This window comes from Frankliniella occidentalis, unplaced genomic scaffold, assembly GCF_000697945.3.
Source record: "Frankliniella occidentalis isolate FOCC.00 unplaced genomic scaffold, Focc_3.1 Scaffold220, whole genome shotgun sequence".
Classification (NCBI taxonomy): domain Eukaryota; kingdom Metazoa; phylum Arthropoda; class Insecta; order Thysanoptera; family Thripidae; genus Frankliniella; species Frankliniella occidentalis.
Window position 1 is genome coordinate 315,268 of NW_026267346.1, and position 9,986 is coordinate 325,253.

General features: G+C 43.6%; 2 protein-coding genes across 3 annotated transcripts; one reads left to right on the top strand and one right to left on the bottom strand.

Moving 5' to 3' along the window:
* Positions 1 to 1,318: 1,318 nt before the first annotated feature.
* LOC113212190 (uncharacterized) lies at positions 1,319 to 2,808 on the bottom strand. Its single transcript, XM_052272709.1, has 5 exons — positions 2,765 to 2,808; positions 2,334 to 2,682; positions 1,883 to 2,077; positions 1,455 to 1,800; positions 1,319 to 1,350 (listed from the first exon to the last, which is right to left on the bottom strand). The coding sequence occupies exons 1-5, from the start codon at positions 2,806 to 2,808 to the stop codon at positions 1,319 to 1,321; spliced, it is 966 nt and encodes a 321-aa protein (XP_052128669.1).
* Positions 2,809 to 3,479: 671 nt separating this feature from the next.
* On the top strand, positions 3,480 to 8,097 carry LOC113212184 (uncharacterized). 2 transcript variants are annotated; one of them, XM_052272714.1, is made up of 9 exons: positions 3,480 to 3,626; positions 4,295 to 4,336; positions 5,562 to 5,858; positions 5,940 to 6,005; positions 6,084 to 6,182; positions 6,251 to 6,382; positions 6,463 to 6,738; positions 6,824 to 6,979; positions 7,305 to 8,097. In XM_052272714.1, the coding sequence occupies exons 2-9, from the start codon at positions 4,324 to 4,326 to the stop codon at positions 7,568 to 7,570; spliced, it is 1,305 nt and encodes a 434-aa protein (XP_052128674.1). In that variant the 5' UTR covers positions 3,480 to 3,626; positions 4,295 to 4,323; the 3' UTR covers positions 7,571 to 8,097. The 2 variants fall into 2 exon arrangements, with proteins under 2 accessions (XP_052128674.1, XP_052128675.1); XM_052272715.1 differs by lacking the exon at positions 3,480 to 3,626 and having other exon boundaries at positions 3,834 to 4,336.
* Positions 8,098 to 9,986: the final 1,889 nt, after the last annotated feature.

Below are 9,986 nucleotides of genomic sequence, written 5' to 3' on the forward strand. Positions count from 1 at the left end.
ATGAACGTCGCCGTCTACAAGGTGATCCTGGTGCTGGTGGGGGCGCCCTGCCCACGCCGGCGCCGCTTGCCAGGTGAAGATGAACGTCGCCGTCTGCAATTTGGTCCTGGATCTGGCGGGGAAGCAGATCATTTCACTGGCTGACCTCCATTCCAATCTTTGCCTGGCGACACATTAGGCTAGTAAGCTAGAACCATGTCATGTCAGCTGTGTATAGCCGGCAGTCAGGTTTCTCCTTATTGTGATTTGTACCATAGCGAGCAGAAACTGCAGCACCCTGCACTAGGTCTCAAGCGCCTTCTCCCCCAACATTTAGCAATGATAAATGTAAATGTGAGACTATGCTCCTATTTAGTTGGCAAGATTCTGAAGTTTTTGAAATGTCCTACCATATAAGTGTAGTTGTTGTATGTTAATTCTTGATCAGGTAACATTACTAAAACATTGGTGAATTAATGAAAAAGATTTATTGCCAAAATAAAACCGTGCCAAACATAAGCCGTGTTTATTTTACTTAAAAATCACACTAGCCCAAACTAATGGTTGGAAATTACTTGAAAAGTACTGGAGGTAATATCTAGATGAACTAAATGAGATGTAACCACTAACTTTGTCTTTACTCCGATAGCTTCAAAAACATCAAACTTTGCAGCATATAAAGGGGACATTGATATGAAATTTATTCACACATTGGAATTATGGAGCAAATGTCCACGTTTTGAAGAGCAATAGATAACTTTGTAATTTGGGACCATGACACATTAGGTCTAGATTTAGACACCTTAATAGCACACCAATTTAGAAACAAGGAAAAGTAAAAATTTAGGTAACTTAAATACATGGGAATTTGAAAAAGCTAATAAATATAATTTTTGGGGCAAACAATCTCATGAGGAGGCTGTACTCTTTCAAAGTACCCTCCATTCGTTTCATTTCAATACTTTAAGGTAGGTCATTATAAACAATCTATAATTTACATTCCAGGTGGTTCTTTTACCCTAAATGTTTAACACTTCATTACATATTCATGTTATTGTAGAGCCCCATCACCCGGGTTGAAGTCATTCGAAGGAATCTCCGAACAGAAATTTGATGATTGAGAAGGTCAGCTGTGTAGTTCTTGATGTAGGCGTCATTTCTTAAAGTTACTGTAGTACGAGGCCTTCCGAAACGTTGCCCAGCTCGCCAAGCCGTATAGTCAGCATATGCATTCCGTTCGTACCTCTTCAAAGAATCTGGAATGAATTTCAGTTTAAGAAGGTTAATTTTCTGGGGAAACAAGTAACATTTTAGATGAAAAGTTTTGTTCAGGCTCTCTTTAAAGGCTCTGGCAAGCTCTAGCTGTTAAGTCTTATGGAAATCAACAGAATCAAAATTCACAAACAAAAAAGCTCATAAAAGTAATAGCTAAATCTAAATTCTAGATACAAGTTTTAAAATCTTCAAGAACTTACGGATAAAGTGCCAAATATTTGGGTGATGGGGTCCAGTTTCCATCCCTAGGACCCTATTGGCTGCCTCACAGGCGTTGTTGGTCCTGTCCGGCTGATTGTAGACAGATAGGATTTCATAGTTTGGACCTTGCATCCATGTTCTGATGTAGTATGCTAAAAATCTGATCATGTGTTGAATGACATTTTCTCTCATTGCACTCCGCACCAGCACCAAGAAACCATGACGCATTTCTGCATGAGGCAGGAGTGGAATTGCCATAAATGAGCGGAAAATAGATCTAAGTTCTGGCTCATCACGGAGGAGACGCTTGGTCAAACCAAACTTCTTCCCCTTTCTTCCTACATTCTGTAAAAAAAAAGTTCAATTTGTTAGCTTTAAGTTAAAGTAGCAATATACCCTACACACAAGCAAATGTGTCCATACTTACTCTAACATAATGGATGTAGCATCCCCTCACGATACAACCATAAACTTCACGCCAGGCTAATTGCTGGGCTTGTTCAAAGTCAGCCATTACAACTCGTGGTCTGAACCTGGGAACTAGTTGTTGTAGGAAAAGAAGCACAGCTCTATATGCTTCATAGCTTTTTGTCTCCATGTGCACAACAACCAGAGGGATTACCTGAAATCAGATATGCAAAAAGTCAAATATCATAATACAATGAAAGAAACATGATTTTTATAATTGATTATTCAGCACTCTCTTTAAGTGTTTCAATTTCACTCCACAACTTTGAAAGGGCTCAAGAGTTTTAAAAAAATTACATCATTTTCATGACAGCCACAAAAGTTGGTCGGTCAATAGCAAATGAACAGTAAATGCTTTGAAGTTTTTAAGACCTGGAAACATGTTGTAAGGAATGGGTTCATATGCTTACATTGTGTCGTCGCACACAGACAATTTGCCAAACTTGTCTACCATTGGGACGTAAAGGTGTGGGGATGAAAGTGGCATCTGAGAAGACTTCACGAATCTTTCTCATGACTCTTTGCATTCTTCTGGACACGTAGATTGTACACCTTTCTCCAGCGGGTCCTACAGTGCCGGCATAGAGATTATCTTGTTTGTCTGAAGTCGCAGCAATGTGTTCGTTCTGGGGGTCCTCAAGAATAGCTGCAAGGCCGTCCAAATTAGGTGGAGCTGGAGGGTACAAGCGATATCTGGCACGCTTCATTGCATGTCGAAGCTTGCATTGCCTGAGTCTAGCAGCAACTTCAATTGGGTACCTATGAATGGGACAACAAAATTAACATCATTTGACTTAAAGCATTAACATGCAGATCGAAGATCAATTAATTAATTAATTACAGACCTTTCAGCTTCCTGGTTGATAAGAGTGCGTGGTGCCACATAGTCTCTCGTTCTGCATGCCTCAAGAATGTTATGCCTAAGTTGTCTCTCTTGAGGAGCCAGGCGGTCCCTCACACAAACGTGACCCTGTCTATCTTTCCATTCCGGAGCCTCCCCTGGTCTTTCATAGAGTATGGCTCGGCCAGGGCAGTGGAGAGCTCGATCCGTGTACTTGACACATCTTAAGAAGGTTGTCTTCACATAAGGGTCGTTAATGACGCGATTCGCGTGATAGGAATAACCGTCGTTTCTGTGGTACACTTCGGAAAATTGAAACTTCCCAGGATCGATAGCAACAGCCGCACACATATTCAGTCATGGGCACAAACGAAATAGCGGATAAAAACAATCATCAGTGTCAGTTGTCTGTACACAAGTTTTGGCTCGCATTGAAAACACAACAGCAGCAGACCGACAGACTTTCTTCTTTTCTTCTTCTCGTTCTCGAATGCAGATGCAGGCCGAAACAATTACAAACCGGAAAGGTTTACGAAATAGTAAATACCAACATAAACTCCGCACATCACTTAATCACTTTTTCTTATGCTTTTCCATGAAAATTTAATACGGTCGTTTGAATTTGTAGATCGGCCATTAAAATTTTCCCCGTGTATTCAAAAACAACACCTTTCCAATTAATACAGTATTTTTTTTAAATGGATTCCCGTGGGTGCCTGTCTACTTCCGCCCCTGGGCGTCGTAGTGAGAACCCCGTAGCCCGCCGCTCTGCGCCGATCCCGAGCATCACCTCGACCATCGAAGCAACACGGTTCAGCAACAGTCAAATCGCGCTCGACCAGCGAAGGTGTCACATCGTAAGGTAGGTGAAGTGTGTGTCGCTCCTCGCGGTCCTATTTCTTTGCAAGGTTTTGTCGACCAAGACTTGTTTCCAAGCCGAATATTACTAGTTCTATTTCATTTTCATCTCATTTTATCGCTCATTGGGATATTTATTAGTGCAAACAAGTCAAGAACCTAAACATATAGTTTTGAACGTTTAGCCTTCATACTTCAATGGTCTGTTAACTTGTTCAAGGAAAGAGGTTTTAAGTGTCGCCTCGTTCGTTCATATCAATAACTTATTTGAGTGTGGCCACGACACGATCATAATCAATGTTGTGAAACAATGAGGACGCCACCTTGCTAGGGTTAGGTTTCTCCCACATCGTCAAGTTTTAACGAGTTTCTCTCGTTTATCAGATTTTCCTGGCCCGTTTTGTTTCATATATTTCTTTTGGCTAGGGATTCGACACCACGTTTTTTTCGAATTTCAATCGCCGACCCTGTGCAATGCATGTGGTCATTCCCTCCCCTAGGTGGTTTAACTTCCATCTGTAGTTTAAACTCAGTGTCTTGTAGTATTCAATGCTCTTTATTAACTGTAGCTCCTAAATTGAATCATCTGTGGAGGGACAATTCGGGTCCAAGAATCTTGAAATTAGTGAACTTCGTAAACTACAGCTTTCTCATCAATCTTGGCCCTTGTAGGTTCTTGCTGACTGCCAGTGTTCGAAGCCATGAGTAGAAACGGTGAGTCATGTTTAGTGTAGAGATACATTATTTTTTCATTTTAGTGGATTGAGGAATTGAGGCTCAGGCATGTCTGATTGCCGTACTCAGTAGAGTGATTTATAAACTTGCACGCTAACCAATGCCCTCAAGTATGTACCTTGCATGTCAGCTGATGAGTTTACTTTGACCACCCCAGTCGGTGAGAACATTATTGTCTAATATTGTACAAATGTTTATGGTCAGTGATTATCGACCCTAACATTCTTTTAATCCTTATCTGAAACATCTCTTTTTGCCTGAAAAGCACTCTCTTAGTACATTTTGATTAAATTAGTCTTTGAGCCTCGGAAGGTAGAATCTTGGGGTGTATTGTCATCTAAAGTAACAGCTGAACACATTGATAATATCTGAATGCCGAAAATTGAAATTTCAACATGTCAATAGAGTGCTTCTATGTTTATGATCTCACTTTTAAAGTTGCACTGATGAATAAAGTGTTCAACTTGCGTGCACATGCAAGTGCACAACACTTTGTTGCACACCTCTAAGTGATTGACTTGATATTTTAATACCATCAGGTGTTGAACAGTAAAGTTGAACACTTAAAAAGTGTTCACCATTAGGGTTTGCCTTGAAACTTTGAACCAAAGTCAAATTTACTGTTGAATACTTCAAACTATTTAAATATCAAGTCAATCACTTAAACTTGTGCAATATAGTGTTGAGCACTTGTATGTACACACCAGTTAAACACTTTCTTAATCACTGTGACGCCCAGGATTTTTTTCGGAAAAGTTACTGGTAATGTAGTGGAGCTTGTTTCTTTCAGTGCATTAAGGACCACATATTTTGTGGGGTTTTACTAATCTGATAAATAAAAATTTTACTGTTGGAAGTGCAAGTTTTTCCTTTGTAAAGCTCTTTCTGTATGATTTTTAATCTTCAGAATTGGGTATAAACACAGTGGCATTATGTAGTCTTTGGTTGAATGAATCAGAAATGTTTCAACCTGTTTTTCATTACCATTTTTTAGGGAAATTCTGGATGTTAACTTCAAAAGCGAGATCACATAGTATGACTTCAATTTCTGTCATTCTGATAATGAGTAATGTGTCAAGCCATTCCTTTTGCTGAAAAATATATGCCCAGATCCATCATTAGATTTACAGTGGCTCAGAAATGAACTCTATTGATGTATGGCACACTGCTGACTCATATTTTACAGTATCATTCTCTCTTTTAGATCAAGAAGAAATGCGGATGAAGCGCCTCCAGATGTTGGGTTTGCTGCCGAAAAACCCAGAGGCTGAAGAGCAGACTAAAGCCGAGGATATCAATACTATCAATGGCGATGGTGCTTCTGCTGTGGCTAATGAGGAGCCTGCTTCAGCTACAAACGAGATCAAGGTTAACAATGAGCCTTTGGTTGTGAGTGAGCCTAATGCTAACAGCGTGCCTTCAGCTGGCACTGTGTCTATGGCTAGCAATGAACTGAAAGCTGTCAAGGACTCCAGCCCTGGGCCTATTTCTTTTACGTTCAGTGAGTTTTTTCACATGTGAATTATTTTGAGACGCTTATTTAGAAAGCAATTGTCTTTTACACACCATTTGTTTGTTGTAGATATCTATCCAACTGATAAAGCAGCAACAGCCAAGGTCATCAGTAGCCTTGCTAAGACCCTCGCTGGTAAATCCATGTGAATAAGGTGTATAATTTGTTCAGTTACTTGCTAAGCATGTTATAACATGACTACATTTTTTGCAGACTTGTGTCTAATGGATGACGGGGCTGAAACTGCCTCTCTGAAGACGAATCCCATAGTCAGTGTGAATAAACCAGTGAAACATCAAGGAGAGTCGAAAGGTTAGTTGTTTTAATTACTGTCTACATTCATGCTATTATCTGACACCTAAACTCACCTCAATGTACAGATGACTCTTGGCTATCAGATTTTGAAAAGCCTGCGAACAAGAACCAATCAACCCCCAGGTGCGCCAGTGAGGATGATTTGGTTGTCGTTATACCATCTGACAATAGCATGTACAGTGATGACGGTGGAGCTTGTAAGTATCATGCAATCATAACTACCTGTGAAGTAAATAAGAATGTTTCTGCAATCAAAACTTTCAATTCCTTTTGACAGATGGGGCTGGTGCCTCACTTCCAAGGACTGCTACCCTGAACACTACGTTCAAGCCATTCCAACCTGCAAGGGATGCTTCCGTAGCTGGGCCATCATCAGCTACATCTTTTTCAATGGCAGGCCCTGGACCCTCCCAATCGACTGGGGCAATTCGTAAATCATCAGCTGGATCTTTTGCAATGGCAGGCCCTGGACCCTCCCAATCGACTGGGGCAGTCCGTAAATCATCTGCTCCAGCCCCGAAAGTTTATACTTCCAGCTCTGATTCAGACCAGAGTAAGTGTCAGTTTTGCTGGTAGTGGCATCGTTGACTGTTTCTTTTATTATTGCTGTACTGATGGTTTAATGTTCCTTCCCCCAGATATTCCATACAAACGCTCTAAGGATAAGAATGAGAAAGGTAATTTCATGTCTCAAATGGCGGCATTCTTCAAAAATCACGCTCCTAGCAAATCAAACAAGGATAAGACTTCAGGAGGGAAACATTTCCTCAGTGACAGCAGTGAGACATCTCAAGGTTAGTTAGACATTCACATTGTTTACAAGAATCAAGGGTTGTCACGAATCATGGTTAGTTATTTTGGTCAAGTAATGTCAAGGAATGAAACACAAGACGTACTAGATTAAGAGAGCGGAACTGCTCTTGTATTTGAACTATTAAAATCAATGTGGATTTCAGTCAACGTCTGCATTTTTAAATAAATTGTCTATTATTGCCTTCGTGCCTGAGAAGTGGTGAAACCTAACAGAGTTAGCCCTCCTGTGTCTTTCTGGCAACCCTGATACTTTCTTTCTCACGATTTATAGGTTCATTTGTCTCATTTGCTTCTCTCTATTTCCAGAAGTCATGCCGAAGAAGAAGGTGAGGACTGCTGACCCACCTCAGACTTGCTCTGGAGCTCAAGCTCAAGCTCCTGCCGGGCCCGTACTTCCCCCAGATGAAGATCCTCACTTGGGCCTGTGCTCAATCTGTCTGTCAAATCCGAAAAATTGCAAGATTCGCTGTAGACATGTTTTCTGTGAACCTTGCCTTGTAAAACTGAAGGCTGCCAAGAAGGGATGTCCATTTGAAGGCTTTAGGTTCCGCACCTGGGAGAAGCTGTTCTAAGTTTTTTGTCGATCATTTTAGTATGTAAACCTTTAGAACGATTTCATTTTCTTTTGACTTTGCTATTCTTATTGGTTTTTGATTAGTTATTCTGACATTCCTCTACTCAGTTTAGAATTAGTTCTAAACTGTGCTAGATTTTTAATGTGTTCACTTTTAAAGTATTCTGACTTTTAATCTGGTTTTAAAATTTGTTCAAGACTGATACCTTGAAAGAGGCTTTGTACCTTTGTTTACCTTTTGGGTATTAAATAATGTGATCTTTCAAATTGATTTTTTTTCTCAGACCTTTAATCTTTTACGTAAAATAATACTTCTGTCGACTGGTTCTTCACTACTTAATTTTCAAATGGGAAAGAGGCACGAGGCAAGACACAAGACATAAGCTTTTTCAGGTTACATATCAATGTGAGCGTAAACATGGAACTCAAATTGCTGGGCTGTGACTCTCCCAGCCCCCTCTCATGGGCTGAGTTTTTCTCTTAAGGAATATTGAATGAGTTGATATTGGAGCTCCAATTACCCGGGTTGATGGACTGAAGCGGAATGAAATTAAGTGACTACTGCAATATGCTTGAGACAATGTCATTCGCAGCCATTAATTAAAATATTTAAGGATAAAATGATTGTGGTCAGTTATGTGAAGTATTTTTATTAATGGATGATAAAAGATGCCAAGCTTTGGTTTAATCAAATCTTTATTTACAAATATCAACTTTTAGTATGCGTATATCAGAATTTAAAATATGATGCTAAATATGATTTGAACTGCGAATTATTAATATTTCACTTCTCATATGAGTTTTATTAAATCAGTAGGACATGTGAGCCAGGACAGGAGTATATGGTCGGGATTAGTATCTTTAATGGGTTCCAGAAAAAAAACTTAAGTTCAAATTCTAGTTTTATTGACAAATGTTTTCGACAAATGTTACACATTGTTTGTACCGATAGTTGCTAGTTGATTGAGCACAACGTCCACCTCTTTCACACGCCACCGACAGGGGCTGGTCTTTGGACCCTAAGCATCCAAAAGCGATGCGTGCGCGTAAATGTGAGATACACAGCTCCCACTGTACAAGCAGCTTAAATCACGAGTGTCAGACTACACTAAACCAGTACATTACCATCGCCCCACGCCAAAGTGCATCTTCATGCCCATCCAGACCGAGCTGACACGCACGTTAACTTCATGGACACCCTGCCCAGTGCCCCTTGCAACGTTCATCTTCACCTGGAGAACGGCGGCGGCGTGGACTGGGCGCCCCCGCCAGCTCCAAGACCACCACGTAGACGGCGACGCTCATCTTCACCTGGACCACGGCGGGGGCGTGCGCTGATCGCCCCGCTAGCTCCAGGACCACCTTGTAGACGGCGAGGTTCATCTTCACCTGGACCACGGTGGCGGCGCTGGCTGGGCGCCCGGCGCCCCCACCAGCTCTGAGACCACCTTGTAGAGAGCGAAGTTCATCTTCGCCTGGACCACGGCGGCGGCGTGCGCTGGTCGCCCCGCCAGCTCCAGGACCGCCTTGTAGACGGCGACGTTCATCTTCACCTGAAGCCCGGCGTAGGCCGGGCGCCCCCGCCAGCACCAGGACCACCTTGTAGACGCCGACGTTCATCTTCGCCTGGACCACGGCGGCGGCGTGTGCTGGGCGTCCCAACCAGCTCGAAGATCGACTCGTGGACGGCGACGTTCATCTTCACCTGGCACACGGCGCCGGCGTCGGCACGGCGCCCCCACCAGCACCAGGACCACATTCTAGATGGCTGAGTTCATTTTCACCTGGAGCACGGCGTGAGCCCGGCGCCGGCGCCCCCGCCAGATCCAGGACCACATTGCAGACGGCGACGTTCATCTTCACCTGGCAAGCGGCACCGGCGTGGGCAGGGCGCCCCCACCAGCACCAGGATCACCTTGTAGACGCCGACGTTCATCTTCACCTGGCAAGCGGCGCCGGCGTGGGCAGGGCGCCCCCGCCAGATCCAGGACCACATTGTAGATGGCAAGGTTCATCTTCACCTGGAGCACGGCGTGGACCCGGCGCCCCCACCAGCACCAGGATCACCTGGTAGACGGCGAGGTTCATCTTCACCTGGAGCCCGGCGTGGGCCGGGCGCCCCGCCAGCACCAGGACCACGTTGTAGTCGGCGAGGTTCATCTTCACCTGGAGCCCGGCGTGGGCCGGGCGCCCCGCCAGCACCAGGACCACGTTGTAGTCGGCGAGGTTCACCTGGAGCCCGGCGTGGGCCCGGCGGCCCCGCCAGCACCAGGACCACCTTATTTGTACACGGCGAGGTTCATCTTTACTTGGAGCACGGCGGCGGCGTGGGCTGGGCGCCCCCGCCAGTTCCAGGACCACTTTCTTCGCGTGGAGCTCTGTGGGTTCTTGGGCTGGGCGCCCCCACCAGCTCC